Below are 24,532 nucleotides of genomic sequence, written 5' to 3' on the forward strand. Positions count from 1 at the left end.
GGAATCAAGATAGATCGGGAGTTCCGCCGCCGCAAGCCTCTGTAGCCACCAAAAACCTCTCGGGAGCCTGTTTCGGCACCCTGCCGGACGGGGAACCCATCACCGGTGGCCATCTTCATCATCCCGGCGCTCTCCATGACAAGGAGGGAGTAGTTCACCCTCGGGGCTGAGAGTATGTACCAGTAGCTATGTGTTTGATCTCTCTCTCTCTCGTGTTCTCTCTATGGCACGATCTTGATGTATCGCAAGCTTTGCTATTGTAGTTGGATCTTATGATGTTTCTCCCCCTCTACTCTCTTGTGATGAATTGCGTTTCCCCTTTGAAGTTACCTTATCAGATTGAGTCTTTTATGAGAACACTTGATGTATGTCTTGTCGTGCTTATCTGTGGTAACAATGGGATATCATGTGCCACTTGATGTATGTTTTGGTGACCAACTTGCGGGTTCCGCCCATGAACTTATGCATAGGGGTTGGCACACGTTCTTGACTCTCCGGTAGAAACTTTAGGGTGCTCTTTGAAGTACTTTGTGTTGGTTGGATGAATCTGAGATTGTGTGATGCATATCGTATAATCATGCCCATGGATACTTGAGGTGACAATGGAGTATCTAGGTGACATTAGGGCTTTGGTTGATTTGTGTCTTAAGGTGTTATTCTAGTATGAACTCTTTAATAGATCGATCCAAAAGAATAACTTTGAGGTGGTTTCGTACCCTACCATAATCTCTACGTTTGTTCTCCGCTATTAGTGGCTTTGGAGTGACTCTTTGTTGCATGTTGAGGGATTGTTATATGATCTATCTATGTTATTATTGTTGAGAGAACTTGCACTAGTGAAAGTATGAACCCTAGGCCTTGTTTCCTATCATTGCAATACCGTTTACGCTCACTTTTATCATTAGTTACCTTGCTGTTTCTCATATTTCAGATTACAAAAACCTATATCTACCATCCATAGTGCACTTGTATCTTCATCTCTTCGCCGAACTTGTGCACCTATACAATTTACCATTGTATTGGGTGTGTTGGGGACACAAGAGACTCTTTGTTATTTGGTTGCAGGGTTGTTTGAGAGAGACCATCTTCATCCTACGCCTCCTACGGATTGATAAACCTTAGGTCATCCACTTGAGGGAAATTTACCACTGTCCTACAAACCTGTGCACTTGCAGGCCCAACAACGTCTACAAGAAGAAGGTTGTGTAGTAGACATCACAACCCTTTCTGTCACCGGGTAAGGACACCGCAAGATTGAACCCAAAGCTAAGCACTTCTTCCATGGCAAGAAAGATCAATCTAGTAGGCCAAACCAAGCTGATAATTCGAAGAGACTTGCAAAGATAACTCAATCATACATAAAAGAATTCAGAGGAGATTCAAATATTTCTCATAGATAAACTTGATTATAAACCCACAATTCATCCGATCTCGACAAACACACCGCAAAAAGAGTTTACATCGAGTAGATCTCCACAAGAGAGGGGGAGAACATTGTATTGAGATCCAAAAAGAGAGAAGAAGCCATCTAGCTAATAACTATGGACCCGAAGGTCTGTGGTAAACTACTCACAACTCATCGGAGGGGCTATGGTGTTGATGTAGAAGCCCTCCGTGATCGATTCCCCCTCCGGTGGAGCGCCGGTGAAGGCTCCAAGATGGGATCTCACGGATACAGAAGGTTACGGTGGTGGAAATTGTGTTTCGTTGGCTCCCTGGATGTTTTCGGGGTACGTAGGCTTATATAGGAGGAAGAAGTACGTCGGTGGCCGCCCGAGGGGCCCACGAGACAGGGGGTGCGCCCTATAGGGGGGCACCCTACCCTCTCGTGGCCGCCTCGGCTGCTTCTTGACTTGCACTCCAAGTCCTCTGGATCACGTTCGTTCCAAAAATCACGCTCCCGAACGTTTCATTCCATTTGGACTCCGTTTGATATTCCTTTTCTTCGAAATACTGAAATAGGCAAAAAAAACAGCAATACGGGCTGGGCCTCCAGTTAGTAGGTTAGTCCCAAAAATGATATAAATGTGTAAAATAAAGCCCATAAACATCCAAAACGGGTAATATGATAGCATGGAACAATCAAAAATTATAGATACGTTGGAGACGTATCATCCTACGATGGGCTTCCTCAAATGCCCTAGGTCTTCGTGAGCAAGCAAGTTGGATGCACACCCACTAGTTTCTTTTGTTGAGCTTTCATTCATTTATAGCTCTAGTGCATCTGTTGCATGGCAATCCCTACTCCTCATGTTGACATCAATTGATGGGCATCTCCATAGCCCGTTGATTATCCTCGTCAATGTGAGACTTCCTCCTTTTTTGTCTTCTCCACACAATCCCCATCATCATATTCTATTCCACCCATAGTGCTATATCCATGGCTCACGCTCATGTATTACGTGAAAGTTGAAAAAGTTTGAGATTATTTAAGTACGAAACAATTGCTTGGCTTGTCATCGGGGGTGTAGAATTTGAACATTTTTGTGTGACGAAATGAAGCATAGCCTAACTATATGATTTTGTAGGGATGAACTTTCTTTAGCCATGTTATTTTGAGAAGACATGATTGCTTTGATTAGTATGCTTGAAGTTTTACTATTTCTTATGTCAATATGAACTTTTATTTTGAATCACTTGGATCTGAACATTCATGCCACAATAAAATAAATTACACTGAATTATGCTAGGTAGCATTCCACATCAAAACTTCTGTTTTTATCATTTACCTACTCGAGGACGAGCAGGAATTAAGCTTGGGGATGCTTGATACGTCTCCAACGTATCTATAATTTTTGATTGTTCCATGCTATTATATTACCCCTTTTGGATGTTTATGGGCTTTATTTTACACAATTATATCATTTTTTGGGACTAACCTACTAACCGGAGGCCCAGCCCGTATTGCTGTTTTTTTTTGCCTATTTCAGTATTTCGAAGAAAAGGAATATCAAACAGAGTCCAAACGGAATGAAACCTTCAGGAGCGTGATTTTTGGAATGAACGTGATCCAGAGGACTTGGAGTGCAAGTCAAGAAGCGATCGAGGCGGCCACGAGGGTGGAGGGCGCGCCCACCCCTACAGGGCGCGCCCCCCTGTCTCGTGGGCCCCTCGGGCGGCCACCGACCTACTTCTTCCTCCTATATATACCCATGTACCATGAAAACATCTAGGGAGACAATAAAAAAATTCCACTGCCATAACCTTCTATATCTGCGAGATCCCATCTTGGAGCCTTCGTCGGTGCTCCGCCGGAGGGGGAATCGACCATGGAGGGCTTCTACATCAACACCATAGCCCCTCCGATGAGTTGTGAGTAGTTTACCACAGACCGTCGGGTCCATAGTTATTAGCTAGATGACTTCTTCTCTCTTTTTGGATCTCAATACCATGTTCTCCCCCTCTCTTGTGGAGATCTATTCGATGTAACTCTTTTTGCGGTGTGTTTGTCGAGATTTGATGAATTGTGGGTTTATGATCAAGTTTATCTATGAGAAATATTTGAATCTCCTCTGAATTCTTTTATGTATGATTGAGTTATCTTTGCAAGTCTCTTTGAATTATCAGTTTGGTTTGGCCTACTAGATTGATCTTTCTTGCCATGGGAGAAGTGCTTAGCTTTGGGTTCAATCTTGCGGTGTCCTTACCCAGTGACAATAGGGGTTGCAAGGCACATATTGTATTGTTGCCATCGAGGATAAAAAGATGGGGTTTATATCATATTGCTTGAGTTTATCCCTCTACATCATGTCATCTTTCTTAATGTGTTACTCTGTTCTTATGAACTTAATACTCTAGATGCATGCCGGATAGCGGTCGATGTGTGGAGTAATAGTAGTAGATGCAGGCAGGAGTCGGTCTAGTTGTCACGGACATGATGCCTATATGCATGATCATGCCTAGATAATCTCATAATTATTCGCTTTTCTATCAATTGCTCGATAGTAATTTGTTCACCCACCATAATACTTATGCTATCTTGAGAGAAGCCACTAGTGAAACCTATGGCCCCCGGGTCTATCTTTTATCATATAAGCTTTCAATCTATTTGCATCTTTACTTTTCCAATCTATATTATAAAATACCAAAAATATATTTATCTTATCATACTATCTCTATCAGATCTCACTTTCGCAAGTGGCCGTGAAGGGATTGACAACCCCTTTATTGCGTTGGTTGCGAGTTCTTTATTTGTTTGTGTAGGTGCGTGGGACTTTTGAGGAGCCTCCTACTGGATTGATACCTTGGTTCTCAAAAACTGAGGGAAATACTTACGCTACTATTGCTGCATCACCCTTTCCTCTTCAAGGAAAACCAACGCAAGCTCAAGACGTAGCAAGACCCTCGCCGCTTTTGGCCACCTGCCGAAGTATCCAACATGCTCGAAGGCTATGTGTTGGTTCGCTGTCTGGTGTCACGTGAATTTTGCAGGGTTTGTCGAGCCATTCCTCGAGGACAGTTTCATGTCCTGTAATGGGTTTAATTTTCTTGTCCACGGGATGATGATTAGGTGCTCCGCGGGGGTGCATCCTCTTTGCCCGTCCCGGGGATGGCCTAAAGGCCTGTGGTTCCCAGCGGGCAGTCTAGGTATTCCAGGCGCTTTCCATTGCGCAGTACTTCTGTACTATGTGTGCCAAATCGGCAAAGTGTAGTATGCGACGGTGGTTGAGGGCGTTGAAGATTCCCTCATCCATGCAATTGTTGCCAAATACTGAGATCGCGTCATCGTCGCAGCAGTCCTTGATCTTGTTTCTAACAAGAAGGAATCTAGCCCAAAAGTGGACTATTTCCTGGGGCTGCTGCCGTACATACATTAGGTCGCATATGTCCGGAGGACCGGAGTTGCTTGGGGAATATTGTTTGTGGTGGGTGGGTGGGACCGAATCCGAACCCTAACCCGCCGAGGAGTTTGGATTCCGAAGAATTTCTGAGGTTAAAGGCCTGGGCTCCGGGGCATCCAATCTGTTTTTAGGCTCAGCGCCCGATTCCATGTTCAGAGGACAAGAAGTATCTTCCAGAAGACGAGAGTCCGGCTCTCTGGGTTCAGAAGCCCGAACATACTTTGTCCTCAACGTGGGAGAAGAGTCGTCGTTGGCTTGTTCCTCCATGACTGCCAGGTGATGGGTGATCGGCGGAGATCTGATTTCTCTCTGATCGGGTTTAAGCCCAATCCAATCGTAGTCGGTTGTGACTCCCAGGGCGGTGATGCGATCTAGCAGTTTGTTTAAGGCCGAAACATCTGTCGGATCCAACTTGTCGGAGTATTCAGGGCCGATAGGGAGGCAATTTTTAGCGATGAGTTGGGCTGCTTCTAGCTTAATGGTCGGGCAAGCACCCATAGTGAAGCTACCGAGTCGGAGAGTTTGCCCTGAAACCAGGGCCTCTCCGGAAGTGATGTTGTCTTTGATGACAAGGCGTACCATCAATCCTTCTGTCGACGGCACAAAGGAACTCTCAATGAAAGCACCAATGTCGGTGTGAAAACCAGCAGATCTGGGGTAGGGGGTCCCGAACTATGCATCTAAGGATCAAAGGTAACAAGGAGGCAGGGGACACAATGTTTACCCAGGTTCGGGCCCTCTTAATGGAGGTAATACCCTACTTCTTGCTTGATTGACTATAATGAATATGGGGGTTACAGGAGTTGATCTACCTCGAGATTGTAATGGCTAAACCCTAGATGTATAGCCTGTATGATTGTGGTTGTCCCTATGGACTAAACCCTTCGGTTTATATAGACACCGGGGGGACTAGGGGTGTTCCAAGTCGGTTTACAAAGGAAAGAAACTATACATCCGGACGCCAAGCTTGTCGTCCATGCAAAGGAGAGTCCCATCCAGACACGGGAGGAGGCCTTCTGTTCTTGTATCTTCATAGCCCATTAGTCCGGCCCACATCACATAGGCCGGCTCCCCGAGGACCCCATAGTCGAGGACTCCCTCACCCAGACATTCTGAGCACATGCTCACTAGCTGAGCTATTCTCCCCTATCTTGTAGGCAAAGTACTTACCGGAGGTCTCATACCTCTCGACACGGGCATGAGTCTGAAATACCAATTTCAGCTCTTGGAACATCTCGTATGCTCCATGGCATTCAAAACGTCTTTGAAGCCCAGATTCTAAGCTGTAAAGCATGACGCACTAAACTATCAAGTAGTCATCATATCGAGCTTGCCAAATGTTCATAACATATGCATCTGCTCCTGCAATCGGTCTGTCACCTAGTGGTGCATCAAGGACATAATTTTTCTGTGTAGCAATGAGGATAATCCTCAGATCACGGAACCAGTCTTCATCATTGCTACTATCATCTTTCAACTTAGTTTTCTCTAGGAACATATCAAAAATAGGGGAGCTATAACGCGAGCTATTGATCTACAACATAATTTACAAATACTATCTGGACTAAGTTCATGATAAATTAAGTTCAATTAATCACATTACTTAAGAACTCCCACTTAGATTGACATCCCTCAAGTCATCTAAATGATACCTAAACCAAATCAACTAAACCATGTCCGATCATCACGTGAGATGGAGTAGTCATCAATGATGAACATCTCTATGTTGATCATATCTACTATATGATTCACGTTCGACCTTTCGGTCTCTAGTGTTCCGAGGCCATGTCTGTACATGCTAGGCTCGTCAAGTTTAACCCGAGTATTCCGCATGTGCAAAACTGTCTTGCACCTGTTGTATGTGAACGTGGAGCCTATCAAACCCGATCATCACGTGGTATATCAGCACGAAGAACTGTGGCAATGGAGCATACTCAAGGAGAGCACTTATACCTTGAAATTTGGTTAAGGGATCATCTTATAATGCTACCGTTGTACTAAGCAAAATAAGATGCATAAAGATAAACATCACATGCAATCAAAATATGTGACATGATATGGCCATCATCATCTTGTGCTTTTGATCTCCATCTCCAAAGCATCCTCATGATCTCCATCGTCACAGGCTTGACACCTTGATCTCCATCGTAGCGTCGTGGTCGTCTCGCCAACTATTGCTTCTACAACTATCACTGCTGCTTAGTGATAAAGTAAAGCAATTACATGGCGTTTGCATTTCATACAGTAAAGCGACAACCATAAGGCTCCTGCCAGTTGCCGATAACTTTTACAAAAGATGATCATCTCATACAACAATGTATATCACATCATGTCTTGACCATATCACATCACAAGCATGCCCTGCAAAAACAAGTTAGGCGTCCTCTACTTTGTTGTTGCAAGTTTTATGTGGCTGCTACGGACTTCTAGCAAGAACCGTTCTTACCTACGACACAAAACCACAACGGTGATTTATCAAGTTTGTTGTTTTAACCTTCAACAAGTACCGGTCGTAGTCAAATTTGATTCAACTAAAGTTAGAGAAACAGACACCCGCCAGCCACCTTTATGCAAAACTAGTTGCATGTCGGTCGGTGGAACTGGTCTCATGAAAGTGGTCATGTAAGGTTGGTCCGGGCCGCTTCATCCAACAATACCACCGAATCAAAATAAGACATTGGTGGTAAGCAGTATGACGATCACCGCCCACAACTCTTTGTGTTCTACTCGTGCATATCATCTACGCATAGACATGGCTCGGATGCCACTGTTGGGAAACGTAGCATGCAATTTCAAAAGATTTCCTACACTCACGCAAGATCTATCTAGGAGATGCATAGCAACGAGAGGGGGAGAGTGTGTCTACGTACCCTCGTAGACCGAAAGTGGAAGCGTTTGCCAATGCGGTTGATGTAGTCGAACTTCTTCTCGTTCTGACCGATCAAGCACCGAGCGTACGGCACCTTCGAGTTTTGCACACGTTCAGCTCCATGACGTCCCTCGAACTCTTGATCCAGCAAAGTGTCGAGGAAGTAGATGAGTTACGTCAACACGACGGCGTGGTGACGGTGATGGTGAAGTGATCCACGCAGGGCTTTGCCTAAGCACCGCGAGAATATGACCGAGGGTGTAATCTATGGAGGAGGGCGCCGCACACTGCTAACAGATGTTGTTTTGTGTTCTAGGCGCCCCCTCCCCATGTATATATAGGTGGGAGGGAGGGAGAAGCAGCCCTAGGGGGGCCCCAAGTAGGAGGGATCCTACTTGGGCTTTGCCCTAGGCCAGGCATCCCCCCTTTCCTTCTTTTGGCGATGAGGGGAAGGAAGGAGGAGGTGCCCCCCCCCTTTTCCTTTCTCCCACCAAGGGGGAAAGGCAGGAGGAGGTGGCGCCCCTTCCTTTCCTTCCTCTAGGGCCTGCAGCCAGGGAAAGGGGCGCACCAGCCCCTAGTGGGCTGGTCTATCCCTCCCTCGGCCCATTAAGCCCATATCTTTGTCGGGGTTGCCCGAAACTCCTTTCCAGTGACCCAATATGTACCCAGTACCCTCCGGAACACTTCCGGTGTCCGTATACTATCGTCCTATATATGAATCTTTACCTCTCAACCATTTCGAGACTCCTCGTCATGTCCGTGATCTCATCCGGGACTCTGAACAACATTTGGTCACCAAATCACATAACTCATATAATACAAAATCGTCATCGAACGTTAAGCGTGCGGACCCTACGGGTTCGAGAACTATGTAGACATGACCAAGACACCTCTCCGGTCAATAACCAATAGCAGAACCTGGATGCTCATATTGGCTCCCACATATTCTACGAAGATCTTTATCGGTCGAACCGTTATGACAACATACATTATTCCCTTTGTCATCGGTATGTTACTTTCCCGAGATTCGATCGTCGGTATCTTCATACCTAGTTTAATATCGTTACCGGCGAGTCTATTTAGTCGTTCCATAATGCATCATCCTGCAACTAACTCATTAGTCACTTTGCTTGCAAGGCTTCTTATGATGTGCATTACCGAGAGGGCCCAGAGATACCTCTCCATTACTCGGGGTGACAAATCCTAATCTTGATCTATGCCAACCCAACAAACACCTTCGGAGATAACTGTAGAGCATCTTTATAATCACCCGGTTACGTTGTGACGTTTGAGAGCACACAAGGCATTCCTCCGGTATCCGGGAGTTGCATAATCTCATAGTCGGAGGAATATGTATTTGACATGAAGAAAGCAATAGCAATAAAACTAAACGATCATTATGCTAAGCTAACGGATAGGTCTTGTCCATCACATCATTCTCCTAATGATGTGATCCCGTTCATCAAATGACAACACATGTCTATGGTTAGGAAACTTAACCATCTTTGATTAATAAGCTAGTCTAGTAGAGGTTTACTAGGGACACGGCGTTTTGTCTATGTATCCACACATGTATCAAGTTTCCGGTTTATACAATTCTAGTATGAATAATAAATATTTATCATGAAATAAGGAAAATGAATGAGCCTTCCGTAATGTTTTTATCTCTATTCTATGCAGCAGGCGCCTATCCAGTCTATAAACAAATACTAATGAGAAAATGTGGGGCAAGCTCTTCTATTCTGGTTCATGGTTTCTCTTGGCTATATGGTTCATCTGGGGGGGAGATCGAGCTTCAAGAAATTGTGAACGGTCTTATCAATACATATAAAATAACAACTTTATTATTGCCTCTAGGGCATATTTCCTTCAAGTTGTTCCCTAGGTGCTTCCTTATTTTAGAATTTATTTTTCAAGACTTGCAGAGGATGTAAAATACAAGAATTACAGACAAACTCCCACCACACCTCAGTGAGAAGTAAACTCCACTCCAACTCGAAAGCACACATTACAACCACAACGCACAAGATCATGTCCTAAACTGGCCATCAAAGCCGCATCTCAACCAACACCGGCCATCTGCAAAGAGCAACAACTCCAAAAGAACTATCCTTGCCGACGCACCAACCACCCCTGGAAGTCCTAAAAGAGTCTGCAGGTGGGTGGTGGGACTCAGACAACTACGGAAAAGTCATCATCTTGGACTCACCCGCAACAGCGTACATAACACCCCTAGACCCTGGAGAACAATCCATAACAGCAGCGAGCACCATAGGAACGCAACATAGAACCTCCAAGCCATGTCTCCAAATACGATGCTCCAAAAAGAGAAACGGCGCCGAGGATCCACCATCGTCGTTCCGGATCCGAACCTAGGCTTTCACCCGGCGAAAACAAACCAGATGAGAGAGAGTCAGATGCCGACACACCATAGTGATGCCTCCAAGAAGGGGGAACGACGCCCACGTGCGTCATCGCCGCTGGCACTGACGAAGACGAGTAAGACTTTCATCTGCATGGACCCACACCTACATCCCTGCACACCGGAATGGGCAACACCGCCCATGCTGGTTCACTCCGTCACCATCACATCACCTCGTCATTGAAGCTGCATCATCACGTTCGACCTGCACCACCGCCAGAACAGCTGGCACCACCACCGAGCTAACATTGTTGTCGTCAGCACCACCACGGTGCCCAGTAGCCACTGCGACTCGGCATCACGATGCCTACCGGCAACACAGACCAACCCCATAGGCCCACCTAGATACAAAATGTGTGGATCTAGAGCCCCTGGCGGCCACGGCAGCACCACCGGACGAAGCCCGGCCCACTGCCACCGAGCAAGGCCGCCATCGGATTTTCGTCGTGCTTCGCCGTCAAGAAATCCGCCGACCGATACCATGCCGCCGCTGGGGGAGAGGCGCATTTAGGAGAGGCCCTGTTGTCGTCGACATTGCTCGGGCTTCTCCTGACAGTGTCCCTCCACGGCAGCAAGGGAGAAGGGGCTAGAGGGGAGGGAAGCTAGGGTCCCTGTGTCACCTCAGCGAGGGACGCGGGGGTTGAGGGCGAAGTTCGACTTGAGAACTGCTCGACGAATGGCCTTTATTATTTTAGCATTTTAATTGTGTTCCGGAAAACGAGTCTTGCATCTCTAATTAGTTAGCTGCCCTTTAGTTCCTCCTTTCCCTGCTGTGGCCTTCACAAGTTGCTTCCCTTGCGCGCTCCTGATGGAACCCCCTCCCCCTTTGCTCCCAATGGCAGGCAGCATTGCCGATCGTACTAGCTCATTCTCGTCGCCTCCCTAGAAGTTGTCCTTGCCCTTGCGCCGCGCTGGCCTTCTCCCCTTTGACCAGCATTGCCGATCATCACTCATTCTCCTTGTAACAGACGTCATGGAGAAAAAACTCACCGTAAAAACCATGGGAGCCAAGATTTAGCTGCACCAAGAAACCTCACCGTAACCTCTTAACAAGTGCCGGAACCATGGCAGGAAAATTTCTGAAAGGTGGATAAAATGAGCACCCAGAAATTTGGGCCTAAATTTCTACATACAAACAGGGTTCACGACGGAGTTTCCTTCCAACATATCCAGATGCTAATGCCAAGGAGAAGAAGGGTTGTACAACAGAAGAACGGCATGGCCCTACAAGACAACATGTTCATTTCCTACCAGAAGGGTGGCGAAGAAGCACGGCATCTTCGCCAATCAGCAGTTCACTCTTCTCTAGGATAACTGATCATCGTCCACTTCCTCTGTTCGACAGCTCCTTGTCGACAAAACATCAGATGCTCTCTACCTACTGTTCGACAGCTCCTTGTCGACAAAACATCAGATGCTCTCTACCTATGGTCTGAACTGAACTAGATGAAATGGCAACAGTGCTACTCTTTTTTTCGAAAAGGAGGATGGACCCCTGGCCTCTGCTAACATTGTGACGAAACTGCTCTGTTCCGTAGTATTCTCTCTACATAACGTCCGAGTTCAGGCGAGATAGAATCCGCGGCAGCCTGGACACATTTCTTGTAAGAAAAGTCCTCAGTGGTACCGTCGTCCCGTACCATAATGAAGCACCTTGTTCCTGGGTGACTAGGATGATGGCCAATCTGCGAGGAGCACACATCACATCATCTCAGGGTAACAATATGCTACTAGAACTCAAGAGTAACCATAATGCACTGCAAAATAGTTGGCTATGATATTTACAACAAGCATATAGGTACCAAAAGAGGGATGTAACACAATAGATACCGTCAGATTGAACAATATGAACAGAGGGAAAGGGATTGTTGTTCATGCAACCTTGGGAACACAACAATGCTACGAAAGCTGGTAAGAGTAGCAACCTTGAGATGGAATTAAATGAACACAATCCTTTTTCACATTAAGTGGACAGCTCATTAGCACATTCGCATGTCAGCGCCGAGAATATTAGCACATATACCAAATGAAAAACAGATGCACACAAAGATGTAAGAAAATCAATCCTACTATTTTGGGAAACAATAGAATTCCTATCAATACAGTCATCTATAGTTAGCTACATCCATATCAGTAGAATTGTAGAATGACGAAGCTATGAGGAAAACAGAAACACATTTATATTACCTTTATATCTTTTATTCCAGCACCAATCTTTTCACGCCCTCTGGGATGAAATCTCAGGGCCTCGATTACACGTGATTTATCTAGCTCCCCAACACATTCATTTAATTGGTACCTTCATGCAAGTAAAACATGGTATCATATAGGAAGGTAATCAAGATAAAACTTCAAATGGGATAAAACTACTATGCACGATACAATTCCATGGATAATGATGGGGGCATTACTCTCGTAGCATGTTCTGCAAGCAAGTGCGCATATCAATAATGTTGTCCCATATACCAACTGTAGCAACAAGAAAATCTTGCTCCACAGATATGGTGCTACCATTCAAGAAAGCTTCACCCGGCGCTTGCCGAACTTCAGGGCTATTTAGGAAGTCATAGATGTTCTCATTTGGTATCGGTGCATGCGCCTGCAGAAAGAGTTAAATGTTAGCATCGAATTAAACATATGTATATGCATCGAGTACAATAAGGAAAAAGCGTATATTTATCCATTTATCACTTGGCCAAGTTTAACTCACTGGTTACAAAATAATCCCAACATCATGAGACAGACAGTTCAAGCATCCCACAGCCTGATCACAGACAGGTATCTGGGAAAATATATCTGGCACTATGCTCTCGAAAACTAAATGCATGAATCTATAGCAGTGGAGTAGAGGACAGTTGTATATGAAGGCCTCAATTTGCTTTAACTTTTTTCATTTTCGGGAGTACAATGAAATGCCTCTAAAAAAGCATGCGCCTAAATTTGACAGTAGTTACAATACTCACCTTCCCAGAATAAATAATCTTGAAAGGACCTGATGTCCCAGTAGTAGGCTCCTTGCCCCAGGCCATTGCATCTACAGTACCACAGAGATTGTCCACTGAAGACTGCTTTGCAGCGTTTATAAAAGTATGTGCAGGCCTCTGCAGAACATGACATCAAGTAAGAATTTGTTCACCGCACTTTAAAAGGGAAAATCTTGCAGTAAAGAAGAAGCCTAAATTACTCACAGAAAAACAAGCTTCAGAAAATGGAGATGAGATTGATAATCGAGTCCGTTGTTGCTTCAAACCTTGACTGCTTAGTCCATGGAACTGCCCACTTACAGACAGGCAATTTGCCACAACCAGCAAGTGTTCGCGGCGAATATTCCTTCCAATATCATCAGTTTTTGATCTTAAGGACTGCACAAGGAATGAGGAAACATCAAAGCTATAGAAGAAATTATCACTGGCAAGGCTTCAAAACAATTTGACCCAAATGTTTAGAGAAGTGAAAATCAAAATAAAGAGAAGAAAATATATACTTCAACAAAGTATTTCCATGCTGAGTCTATGCCATATGAGCAAAAAATATCATATACGCTCCCTGGCCGGCTCCTCTCCCAGTCAATCAACTCCATAATTGCTATGCAAGACTTTTGTAGAGTAGCCCAAAACTTCACACTCTTGCAGTGCTCCTCAGACATAATAACTTTCACAATAAGTTCACTGTCCTCTTGACACTGGATCTCAACTTTCTTAAATTCCAAAAATCCTGCAAAGGAAAACAAGTATTGTGCATCAAATATAATCCGCATGCTCTGTACTGAAGGAATCAAGTTAGTATGTGATATTTGAAACATAGAAGTCACATAAAGGGTCCTCAAATTTATGAGAACATCAGAAGACTGAATCATACAAGTTGCAGCGAAAACAACTTTACCTTTGTACCATGAAATGTAGAAAAATAAAATTATATGTTCTAGAACTCGATCTAGTAAAGTGAAGGAGTTCCTTAGCACAAATATAGAAAACATGTTTCGGAAGATCTATCGAACCATAATTACCTTTCACTAGTAAGGCCAGGAGGTTTGGAATCACCCTTTTCTTGATAGTCTCCAATAGAGACATAGAGTCTGAATCATCCTGTGTTACCACAGTGATACAGCAAGTCTGCCTGTTACCGCACTCATTGTCAGCAGAACATTTGCTGCAGGGTAGAAGTATTACATGTCAAAATATATATTGCAGAAGCTCAAAGAGAAAAAGTAAAGTAGGCATTCGCATAATGTATAACATACATAAGCACTTCATAGCCTACAATTCACCTCACATCTAATGCCTGACATGTTTGTTGAAATATTGATGTGTATATATCACTAGGGCAGGCAATGCAATAGTTGGATTTAACTACAATGTAATTTTTTAGATAAAAACTGTTGAGTAGTATTAGTATTGGTCTAGGTGTCTGTATTAGTCTAGATTTCCTTCCTTGTATTCCAAGTCTCTTGTACTATATAGTTGCTCCTCTAATACAAAATATCTACTCTTTTGTTGTGGTAATTTTAACTATATTAAGATGTAAGAGATAACTCATTTATTGTTGCTGGCTTGGTCTAACATTGATGTGAGGTAACCCATCAATGGATAACAGCATTGTATCTTGAATAGTTCAATTGCTACCATGAACAGCTATTGTTTTACCTAACGAAATGACGCAAACTTTATAGGTGTTCCAGAAAAGACCAATACTATATGATGAATAGATTAAAATCTAGTATTTGGAGAGAAAAAAGGTCACCCAAATGCTAGGTAAGGACGGCCCTAGCTGGCTCCAACTAAGGGATATAATTGTGTTATCTTTAAGTTTGTGAACAGTATTATTAACTAGGAATTAGTAATCATTTAGGGAGAAGATATCCCTTGAGCCAAGCCTTACACCAACTAGGGACAAGATGTTCAGTTTGCTGCCTAGCTTGGGTTGTTACTTGACCCCTTGAGGCCTTGAGATGAATGATCAAGCAAGAAGAATTATGACCTATCTGTCATCTACTTCATCCTCGCAATCCCTAATCTAATCCCTCTCTCAAACAGCCGCCTGACCATCTTCCCAGCGGTATTTACCCTTCATGACATCATTTCGACAAAGAAATGAAGCACACACACTATAAACTGATGCTGCTGAAATACAATTACTTCGTAGCATACACACCAAAATGTTTATCCCCTGATTGGTAAACATCAACAGAATCTAACTTATATGTTGCCATGATTGTTAGTGATAATTACCATGCTGAGAGCGAGGGCGGAAAGGAGAGTTGAGTATATTAACAGGGCATATACTCTATCTTCATTTTCACGTTAGCGAGAACATGGAAGCAGTTGGCACACCAAATTAGTGGTTAGACAAAAAGAAACAGAGAGACATACAAATACTAATTTTAACACGAACAATTTTTTCATGGGAACCAAATAGTTTCTGAACTTACCCCTTCGAAATATAAACTTTAGGGATGTTTAACTTGTCTCTTTTGGCATTGTATTGTTCTGTAATCTCTTCCACAACAAGTCTTAGTCCCAATCTTTTTTTCATCATCATTTCCTGCATGTACGTACAAGTTTAAATATTTATTTAAGACATCAGCTTAATGACCCTTATAAAATAGGAAGTGTGGTTACTTCGAAAGAATAAGACCTGGCTTAGATGAAAATGAGTAATCCATGGGCTTCCTTTTGTTGACTGTATGCCACATCCCCCATGTCTGCAAAACAAAATGCAAAAAAATATTAATTAATTAGAAAGTACTTCAACGTAAAGTGATAGGAAAAAGATGATTCAAATGTACTGACAGGATCATGACGGTGTCAACCAAATCAGAGAAGTTCACTGGCTCGAGATGATCCTTAACTTCTAACGATGCATATTCCAAACCATATCTATATTTTTTTAGATGCTTTGACAGGAAAAGCAAACCAACATGATCCATAGAAGTACCACCCTTCTGGCACTTCAATACATCCTGAAATTAATGTAAAGTAGTATCAGAAGAAAGAAAAGAGACATCACAATAATCATGGGCCGTGAAACAATATAGTAAAAGAGCGTAACCTGCAAATTCATGAGAGGAGATTCCTCTAAGCTGTTCACTGGGTGATCCAAAGCTCCATATGCAGCTTCTGAAATGGAACAAGCAGCCCAGGAACCAACAGGGGCACCAAGTTCACCTTCCGGATTGCGATCACTGCACATGTCTTCAGCAGTATCATAAGTGAACTGCATTATCTGCTGCCCGTAAGAACTTCTAACAGTCCCATCATAAGCAACATATACATCCCTCAGGTGATACATTAGTTTTCTTGTTAAAGTCCCGGGAACATCTGCATTCTCACTGAAGAAGTTTGCTCTGCCAGATAGCGAATGAAGAAGACACTCCAATGGATTTAAACCGCCAGCAAAGGAATTCCTGATCACAGCATACAAGTTTTGGCCTCCCAAGCATTCACCCGTGCCCTCAGATTTATGCCTATTCCAGCTGGCACATGAGAGTTCCGACGGAATTCTAAAGGGGAATCTGTTTGCTGGAAGTTGAAGACCGACGCATGCAGTTTGTTGCACAAACTTCAACATGCTACCCTTACTTCCTGCATTAGTCATCATCATCATTGAATTATTTTTGGCTGTGTGCTGTTGAACCATCTTCTGAAGATCACTGAATACACTCTTAAACGCCATGATTGAAGATTTTATAATTGGCAGATTGCTCCGAATGAAACTGGACTGTTCATAAGATTGTGATAAATCAGCAGAGTCGTCATAACATTTCAGAATCGGTATGGAATCTGGACTTAGCAATATCTGTTTAATACGAAAAGCCTCTTCAGCATCATCCAATGCCAGATTAACTCCATCAGCTAGTTTTCTCCTCGAGTCATGGTCTGGGAACAGATAGATATCCGAAAGACTGACACTTAAACCTCTCATGGTTAAAAACTCACATAGTACATCCTGAGCAGAAGAGAGTAACTCAAGAGCCTTGTCGCCATATTGTTTGAACATGACAGAAAAAAGGCCAGATATGCTATTCTGCAGCCAAAAAGATTCAGATGGGCAGGCAAGAACTTCACCGTCTATGATGTGTACCTTAGGCTCAATGTTGAAACTCATATCAGACGGAAGCAGCATGCTGAACAACTGCTTACCGGTCCACAGTGGACCATGAGAGTGTATAGATTTCATTATTGCTGGCCCTGGTGTCGGCGAGAGTGGATGGCATAATAACATTTGAAATTGCTGAACTTCAGTTTTCTTTAGTAAAACCTCTGAGCTTGTTAACAGATATGCTGCAGCTAGAGAGTCATGTGTTAATGACACCAAACTTCGCCCATCTTGCGCGTTCAATAGTTGGTGGCTCAAACTAACTAACTCCCCAAGCTCAACTCTTGACTGTATGGACTGTGGGACATATCCATGCAAACAGTCCCCATCAAAATCTCCCGCGAGTGGTGCACAACAGAGTGGGTTGATTGAAAGTACCGACTGAACTGGGAGTAATTTTGCAGAGAGTCCAATGAGGGAATGTTGATGTACTGACGGTGGCCTGTTGATAAGAATAAGATCACCATCCTGCAATAGCCTGTGCACAGTGTCGCCAATTACCAGCTGATTTGGCTTCCGAACAATAATTGTCTTTCCACTACGCTTAATGACTAGTTTTTCATTGGCAAGAAGGTAACTGTTGCACTTCGAATTTATGCTGTCAAAGTTGTAGGAGTTAACATGCTCAGAAACAACCAAGTTCGAAGCTAAATCCACAGGGACGCCAATTTCATGCAATCTAATCTTCGGATCACCGACCATAGTACCCCGAAAAGCATTATCGGACCGTTTGCTGAGAATGGCATCCTTCAACCATTTCATTCCATGTGTGTCTGTTGATGATTCCTTATCTGTCTTTTTAGAGTGTAACTGCAAATAAATAAAAATGTTAACAAGCAAGTGAAAGCATATGACATAAGCAGCAATGCCACCTCAAACTACAAATTGGTAATTCTTTGTTTTGAATAATAACAAAAACAAACAGCTTTTCTTTCACTGAACCTGATACTCATCCTTCGAAATTAACCGAATTAAACTTAGAGGGGACTAGATGAAACAGCTATGTTTTGTCGGTTGTGTTTAATCTGTTTACAGAGGGCAACATATCAATGTGGAAGATTGGTGTATGCGCTATTCTCCACTACAATCAGGTAAAGTGCCAGAACAATTTGAATATCATATGGTGCAAGTCAACTACTGAGTGCATGTTTGGAGATGGAAAGCAATTAATGGAAAAGGGATGGACAAACATGGGAACCAGATAATACTGTCAAATGCATAATCCATATGTGTGAGTGGGAACAAAATAAACAAGAGCTGCTTCAAATAAAACACACCTAATCTAACCATATTAAAAGGACTGTTATGATGCTTTTAAGAGACGCATCAAAATAAGCTAACATGTCTTTTTACTGTATTATATGACAGAGAAGTGGTGCGCACACAAGTGCGTGTGGAGTTGAGGTTATGAAGTACAGACTTTGGTTTAATTGTTTTTTATTGAGTATCTACAGATCTGACAATACGGCAGGAGAACTTGACCGGAAAACTGCAAGGGAGGCTCTGACAGTGTATAATTTTAGTAAAACTGACAAAAATAGGGAAATTCATATCTGGATAATGTGGATCATGCTATGCGGATATTGCAATAGAAAGGCATATAATCATGCAACATTGATACTGCAATAAAACAAGATATCAGCTCCCTTGCCTTTGACAATTTGAGGCACTCCACAACTCGGCTTGTGACAAGTGAACTTGCAAGAACACTGAACTGTGGATGCTGACGGAAGTCATCAAGTTTCCTACCGACATCAACCGTCCTCTTGTAAGCTTTTGTCAGGTCATCCTAAGTCCAAACATGGAATGAAAAAGCATATAAGTCCATAATTACAGCACCAACACAGCCCAGATATGCACCAAGTATGTGCATCAGACCACAATAAAACAAGCATGCTCAACAAACCTATAAGGAAACCAGAGAGAATACTGCCTTGTTTTGGCAACAGAATTGTGTAAGAGTATATTAGACAGAATAGTGATGAATCATTTAATTAGATGTAGGAAGACTAGCCTAGGTTCTCTCGTTTATTACATGATTTATTGTTGACTCACTATCAGATGTAAGTCCTTACACCATACAGAGGATTTGGTTGCGTTTAACAAAAGCATTTAAGGGGAAAATTGTTAGAAAAACGTTGAAGGGATGATACAGAAAATAATCTTTGGTATGGAGTTCACCAGAGAGGTCTAGCACTTACATAAGCTAGGCGAGGGCCATCTGAAAACCCATAGGGCAACTCCGCCACACGATGGAAGTTAGGAGTCACCGGCAAACACGACAGGAAAATTAGCTCCGGCTTTGAAGCAAACCGGCTAAATAGCTCAGGATCAAGTTGTTCCAATATGTGAGAGGCCTGCAAATGTGATAAAGGAAATAAGGTTTTAACCATAAGAAATATTTTAAAATTATATGGTCGGTTGCTTGCCATTTACTTTTGAAAGAAATACGCTGTAGCATAGCAACCAGTGCAGTGGCCTAGAAGAATATGCATACCACCTTTCAAAAGAAGCTTTGAGAAAATAGCATTGGCCCAGTTTCCCTTATCACTTAATTATATTTTTCATCCACACATCGTCCACTGAACAAAACTAGAGGTGCATTATAATTTCACTGAAAAGTGGATGAGTCAATTTAGACCTTATGAGGACATTCTGCATCCACTTATGTGCAGAGAGTTGGTAATGCATCATCGTGGACCAAGTGTATTGCGTTAATGTTCATGCAATACTATTTTACCAGATAATAATAATGATATATCATATTTCTGGATCACATAGTGTTTGTTGTGTTTTGTTCTGCATGTTATAAAATATTCAAAACAACACAAGCAACCCAAAATCCCCTTTAAATTGTCTTATAATTCCATACACTTGACGCTTTGAGAAAAATATGGCAGGGCCAAAGTTGATGAGTTGTCAGCCAATAATATAGAACATTTTTCTCAAAAGAAGAAACAGGAAACGATGCTGCAGCAAAACCAAATCTGCTCTGCAAGCCAACACAGAACAGACTAATGTTACTGAATAGCAAATACTCCCTCCAATCCATATTAATTGACGCAGCTTTAGTACAGATCCATATTAATTGACGCAGCTTTAGTACAGCTTTGTACTAAAGCTGCGACAATTAATATGGATCGGAGGGAGTACTTACTTGGTATGGAGACAATAATATCTTGGTCATATTTGATTGAGGGGGGTGGTGATGAGGTACGAAATCCCAATAGTCCAGGGGAAGAACTTCAGGTGAACCAGTCACACTGTCAGCAACTTCTGCAGTAAGCGAAATTTTGTCCATAAAGTCAGGGTCCCGTAGAAGTTTAGCCTTGGACAGTGTTATTCTTGGGCTTTTCAGTGTCTTAAAGATTACATCGGGGTATTGTTTAGTGCCATCCTTCTGTTCAGCAAAAAAGGGTCAAGGTTTAATATGATAGGGCAGAATTACAAGCCCAAACGTTGAAGATGCACTTACTGAGCAATACTTGCAAGTTGCTTGACTTGTTGCCCCATCCGACCTCTTTGACAACAAAAATCGACATGTTAGAGGAATAAATATGAACCAACCCGATATACCAAAAAAGAGAGATGCTTCTGCATGCATAGTTTCTAGATTATGTGTTGCAATGCCTACATATCTTCTGATGTGCTTTTGAAATGTAAATATCTTGTCTCACAAATTCCAAATGTTCAAACAAATAAAATGTTAGTAATCAGTATAAAGCTTGGTTTCCACATTGCAGAAGTTTGTTTAAAGATAAGTTAGGCATGGGAAAAGATGCACTGGCTATGACAGCAGTACCGATATTTGTTTTATGGACTTTTATTTTGTATGCAGGACTTAGCACCATGACATTAGTTCAGCAGATCAACAATGAGAGTTTTTGAACAAGGACCTTATTGTCCAGAGGCGCTATGGCCCATAAGGTATGACACCCTTAAAATATGAAAGAGAATAAATTGGTAAATCAGGATGAACTAGGTTAATCTGGCTATTACAAACCTTCGAATCTCTGTTCTGCTTTGGAGTGTGGCAGCCAGGACATATCTGATTCAGTAACTGAACAACTTCCTCGAATAGATGCGGATTGAACACAGTTGCCGGCAGCTTAATCACACCAGAATGACCTAAAATTTGGACAAGTCAATTTATTTTGGATTAGGAACAACCACATAAATTTGATGCTGAATGCTTAATATTACTCACCATCACATTCACGCACAGTCTGCGCTCCGCAAGTCTCACACTGTGGTGCCCCATTTGGTAGTCCCAACTTGGCACTGCTGACATCAGATGGTTCTATAATGCTCGCGCTGCTTGACTTTTCCTGGAAATGCACATCAGCTTTAAGTATATTCCTCTTTTCGGGGGCAAAATTTGTCGAGGCAAAGTAAAAGCTTACCATCTCTGTATTGGTCATGAGATAGAATGCGATGCCTTTCAGCTCCCCGGTTGGCATTCCCATTTCAGCATTTGGCTCCTCCATCCTGCAGAACGAACACATAAAAAGTATCATACTGACAGAAGTAGATGATGGCATACGAAAAGGAATAGAATCTAATCTAAATCGTTAAAACAGGAAGAAATAGTTTGATGGAACAGCAAACTGCAACAGGCATTGGTACGGAAACAGGAATCGCATCTCAATCCCAAGCACTCGTATCGAATGGGACAGCTGATAGCAGAACCGAAGCAAACGGGCCATCGGCACGAAGTAGACAACCAGTACCAATTTACAGGAAGAACGTGAACGAATGCGAGAATGTGGTCAGATTGGACGCTGGAATTCCTACGGAATTTGGACACAGGAAACCAATTAACAGGAATTTGACAGCACGGTTCGGTTGATCCGAAGAGGGTTTATAGGAAAATAAACACAGGATCGAAGTCCACGACAGAAAACAAAATAGGCTACGAAAAACCCTCCACGGAGAGGCAGAGCCGGGGCGCCTCACCTGCAGAGGACGGAACCAACCCGCCCCCTAGTCGAATCCCGGGAGCAGTAGAAGGTGGCGGCGGCGCCTCGCTTGCACGGCGAGGGAGAGCGAAGGGGGAGGGCGGCACGTAGAGGAAGAGGAGAGGAGGGCGACACGGAGAACGGTAAAGAGAATCTCTCCCTGAATCCTAATCGGTTCAGAGTACAGAGTCGGACGAACACCTGCGGAAAGGTAATAAGGGAGGATATTTCTGGCCGTCTCGGGGTTCGGGCGCCGCGCTCCACTTACCTGGGGGTTTGGGCCTTTTGGAATTTGCGGGCGGGCGGGCGAGAGAGCCGCCAGAACCGGGGTTTTTTTGGGCAGTCCACCGGGAGAAGCGGCCTGATTCCCTGACGTCAGTGCGCCTTCTTCCTCGGTCCAAACGGCAGACGGGGGATCAAAGAAGACTGAGAGAGAGAGAGGAGTCGGACAGCGGGCGCTGCAGAGGTAAGTCAGGAGGATTACCCGAACACGAACCTGGAGCGGAGCGCTGGACGCGGCGGCGGCCGACGGGAGGGGCGGCGTCCGTCCGTCCGGGCTCCGGCCGGCTGACCGCGGTCGCCGACGGGCGAGGCGGCGGCGCTGCGTTCGAGCGAGGTAGTCAGGGAGAGGAGGCGCACGGCCTGGCCTCGGGCTGGCCGAGGGGCAGAGTACTGCTCTGTCTCGCTTTTTCTTTTCTGAGATTTGGATTTGATGAATTGGACGAGGGTCCAGCGGTGTGTGTATATACTCCCTCTTTTTATATTTAGTCCGTGTATTGGTTTTGGTATAAAAATCAAGCTTTATAAACTTTGATCAAGTTTATAAAAAAATTAACATAAAAAATAACAAATCAATAAAATTAGATTTATTATTGAATGCACTTTCACATCATATAAATTTGTTATGATAAATGTCTATATTATTTTTTATAAATTGGTCAAACTTTATGAAATTTGACTTCAGTTAATTCTAATATGCAGAGTAAATAAAAACGGAGGGAGTATCTTGTAGCGGGCATTTTATAAAGGGAAACGTTTATCAGCCGCCCATAAAGCTTTTATAAAACTAGTGGAATTTGATAAATAAATAAAATAAACACCACCTTATATTGTACTCACCCGTAGTAAACTTTTCTTTTTTGAAAAACGTGGTAAACTGATTCTAACAAAGATAGCACATTGCACTTTGCATCTTTCTGAAAATACCAGTAGTGTAGTATAAAAACATGGCTACATTCGTGGCGCGACTAAAACTTTGGGTTGGCAAGCTTAGGCATAAAACGAATATGTTTGAACGTTAACTATTCGTACGATGGTGGTGGATTTGCTTTTCTTTTGAGAGACTAGGGGTGGGTCGCTAAATTCCTTGCATCCTCTGTAGAATACTTAATGAATTTGTGTGCGGGGAACTAAGCTTGAAACATATTTATTTTATTACACGTCAGCATCGACACTGTGACGCTTGAAATCCGTTTTTTTGGCTTTAGTATCGGTGCCGCAAGTCAAAACCCTAAAATGGAGATTGATGAACCTTCCTTCTCCACCCCTGGCAGGCCTGCTCCATTGTGTTGCCTCTTGGTGTGTTATGTGCCATGCTAGCTTTCATAGTTTTTACATAATATGGAGCGAACAAAAGCTTTGGCTTAGCAAGTTTAGTCATAAAATGAAAATGTGTGGACGCTAATCATTTGTAGAAAATTATGCAATGGATTTGCTTTTCTTCCAACATTTTAAGGGCAGATTTGTTGATTCCTTGCATCATCTAGGGTTTTTAAGAAACTTGTCTGCAAGAATAGAATTTGAAATGTATTTACGAGTGCCAATTTACAGGAAAAGCATGAACGAGTGTGAAAACATGGTCAGATTGGATGATGGAATTCCGACGGATTTTGGACACATGGAACCAATTAACAGGAATTTGATAGCACGACTCGTTTGATCCGAAGAGGGTTTACAGGAAAATAATAGATGGAAGTCTTATCTGCCCGACGTTCCTCAAGGACGTTTTGCCAACGAACCCCCCTGAACAGCATGGTCTCGATTCGATGGATGTCAGTTTTTACAGAAAAAAACACAAAAAGCGCTCTTGAAGGAAGGTACTATACCATGTCACTTTCTAAAACTGTCACCATCTGTCCAACCCTAAAAGCAGTAAAAACTGCCCGTTCGCTTGCCATACTGGCCCTAATGATCATTTGCCAAGTACCGCGATCCATAATAAAGGGGTCGAAGTCCACGAGAGAAAAAAGTAGCCTATGAAAAAACCTACGATCCACGGAGAGGCAAAGCCGAGGTGCTTCACCTACAACAAACGGAACCAACCCGCCCCTTGTCGGATCCCAAGAGC

At 43.2% G+C, this 24,532-nt stretch overlaps 1 protein-coding gene across 3 annotated transcripts; it reads right to left on the bottom strand.

Moving 5' to 3' along the window:
• Positions 1-11,208: 11,208 nt before the first annotated feature.
• LOC119327314 (DNA-directed RNA polymerase IV subunit 1-like) lies at positions 11,209-22,829 on the bottom strand. Of its 3 annotated transcripts, none has more exons than XM_037600450.1 (19): positions 22,682-22,829; positions 21,631-21,715; positions 21,435-21,555; positions 21,231-21,355; positions 20,703-20,747; positions 20,385-20,627; positions 19,429-19,584; positions 18,879-19,016; positions 16,181-18,037; positions 15,922-16,091; positions 15,767-15,833; positions 15,561-15,673; positions 14,139-14,281; positions 13,617-13,846; positions 13,321-13,494; positions 13,096-13,233; positions 12,544-12,731; positions 12,320-12,431; positions 11,209-11,817 (listed from the first exon to the last, which is right to left on the bottom strand). In XM_037600450.1, exons 2-19 carry the CDS (start codon positions 21,712-21,714, stop codon positions 11,638-11,640), a joined length of 4,284 nt encoding a protein of 1,427 aa, XP_037456347.1. In that variant the 5' UTR covers position 21,715; positions 22,682-22,829; the 3' UTR covers positions 11,209-11,637. The 3 variants fall into 3 exon arrangements, with proteins under 3 accessions (XP_037456347.1, XP_037456354.1, XP_037456348.1); XM_037600457.1 differs by having other exon boundaries at positions 22,670-22,829; XM_037600451.1 differs by lacking the exon at positions 22,682-22,829 and adding an exon at positions 22,184-22,359.
• Positions 22,830-24,532: the final 1,703 nt, after the last annotated feature.

Source organism: Triticum dicoccoides, chromosome 1B (genome assembly GCF_002162155.2).
Source record: "Triticum dicoccoides isolate Atlit2015 ecotype Zavitan chromosome 1B, WEW_v2.0, whole genome shotgun sequence".
Lineage (NCBI taxonomy): Eukaryota > Viridiplantae > Streptophyta > Magnoliopsida > Poales > Poaceae > Triticum > Triticum dicoccoides.

What these genes read in the sequence shown, in the direction of transcription:
- LOC119327314 (XM_037600450.1), bottom strand. Translation starts at nt 21,714, where the DNA reads ATGGAGGAGCCAAATGCTGAAATGGGAATGCCAACCGGGGAGCTGAAA. An exon ending in AGTGCCTCAAATTGTCAAAG is followed by an intron (nt 18,038 to 18,878) that starts GCAAGGGAGCTG and finishes ATTTATTTGCAG; the next exon opens with TTACACTCTAAAAAGACAGA. An exon ending in TTTCTGAAGCTTGTTTTTCT is followed by an intron (nt 13,234 to 13,320) that starts GTGAGTAATTTA and finishes CATGTTCTGCAG; the next exon opens with AGGCCTGCACATACTTTTAT.